This window comes from Emiliania huxleyi (genome assembly GCF_000372725.1).
Source record: "Emiliania huxleyi CCMP1516 unplaced genomic scaffold EMIHUscaffold_4220, whole genome shotgun sequence".
In the NCBI taxonomy this organism is placed as follows: Eukaryota; Haptophyta; order Isochrysidales; family Noelaerhabdaceae; genus Emiliania; species Emiliania huxleyi.
Window position 1 is genome coordinate 1 of NW_005198813.1, and position 1,766 is coordinate 1,766.

Consider the following 1,766-nt stretch of genomic DNA (forward strand, 5'->3'; position numbering starts at 1 on the left):
GGCTGCTTGAGCGTCTTCTTTGCGTACGCAACCTGCGCGTGCGCCTCTGCCATCTCGAGGCGTGTCTCGTCCTTCGGCGCGGTGTACGGCATGATGTCGCCCGTCGCCGAGTTGATGCCCACGGTGGTGAAGTCCACCGTGAACTTGTAGGAGCCGGGGGCAGGCGCGTCGGAGCCGCCTGCGCGCGGCTCCACAAAGGAGAGGCGCATCGGCGTGCGAGCATTGCACGCGACGAGCAGCATGTTGGACATGCGTCGCGCGCCCCTGATGCGGAGCGCGCCGACGCCGTGGGTAGGCCGCGACTCGTGCAGCGACACGATCCACGCGGCGTGCTCCTGCGAGAAGATGGTGAGTGTGTGCGCCCGCTGCCAGTGGTCCTCCTTGACCGCGATCTTGGCCTTTGTGCCGCTCGGAGGAGTAGAGAAGTACTGCAGCAGCGCGAGCGCATACTCGCGCAGGGAGGCCTCCTCGACCAGGACAGCAAGCCCAAACATCGGGCCGGTCCTCTCGATCACCTTGAAGGCGATCCGGTCGCGCATCCTGGCCACGACGTAGAAAAAGGATGTCGGGAGACGTTCGCGCTGCGCATGAAAGGCCCGAACAAACCGCTGGGGGATGTTGTCGAGGGGCTCCCACGTCCAACCATCGACATCGTAGTCTTCCCAAGCGGTCAGAAGCTCGATCCCCCCAGCTCTCTGCCGCCACGCGATGACCTTCTGGACGTTGTAGCTGTCTGGCAGCAAAAGCCGTTTTCGGCCCCGCCCGGACCTGCGGCGGTTTTGGTTGGATTCCGTGAGATACCGATTTTTCTGTCACTAAATAATTGGCGTAGTGCTTGCCATGAGGGTGCTGAGGGTTGGGGGGGGGGCGGTATGCGCCACATAAATCGGGAAGTACCATCCTGTGCGCCGCAAAGGCCGATCGCGCCCGACGGTGGGGCGGCTCACCGCACACGCATAGTTGCGAGGCCGAGCCCGCCGGGCGCGTAGAGCCGAGTGGCCGGGGGGGAGGCGGACCAGGGAAACCGCGCGCGGGAGTACGAGGTGACATGTGGCGCGGGCACGGCGGGGGAGACGGGGCGGTGCTAGGGGCGCGGAGCGCACATTGTAGCGCAGAAAAGGGCCTTATGAGTGGGGTAAACGGACCAAAGCCCAGCCGCACCGTGGACGGCGGCTTCAAGCGGGAGGGAGCGGAGACGGTGGGCAGCGAGCGAAGTGGGTGAGACTGATGATGCTCCTTCGACTTAGGGAGCGGTTCAGCTGCTGGGCGGGCTTCAGGCTGGTGCTCACGCGAAAAGGAATCGACGCGATGTACAAAGCATACAAGAAGAGGAGAAAGAAGAGGAGGGACGCCAGTGATGACGAAACAGAAGCTAGCGCAGACGAGGGCAGGGCAGACCCGGGGACGGCGGAGTCGGAGCAGACGGCATCGGCCGCCGAGGAAACGTTGGGAAGAGGCACGAGGAGGGCGGCGACCTCGACCGACTATGGAGGACCCGTCACCAGACGACGCAGGGCAGACGACGGGGAGGCGGAGCAGACGCGCAGGGCGAGACGAGGGAGGGAGCAGGATGTTGCTGAGATCAGCAGGAGGATGTACGACGAGATTAGGAGCAGCAGGGACCCGAGGGACCATGTGGAAGACGGCTAGTGCTAGTCCCCCATCGGGAGGACGACCCCGGCTAGTCGCCGACCACACCCACAAAGAACCCTGCACAGAGACCGCGCAGGGCGCGGGGACCTGCTTCGTGTACGTGTCCTTTTACC

General features: G+C 64.6%; 1 protein-coding gene across 1 annotated transcript; it reads right to left on the bottom strand.

Moving 5' to 3' along the window:
• Positions 1-32: 32 nt before the first annotated feature.
• EMIHUDRAFT_256021 (hypothetical protein) lies at positions 33-1,635 on the bottom strand (the record flags this gene model as incomplete). The annotated part of the gene is made up of 3 exons (XM_005769434.1): positions 33-809; positions 1,290-1,484; positions 1,624-1,635. Coding segments are annotated over 3 exons (984 nt in total), but the record flags the coding sequence as incomplete, so codon positions are not given.
• Positions 1,636-1,766: the final 131 nt, after the last annotated feature.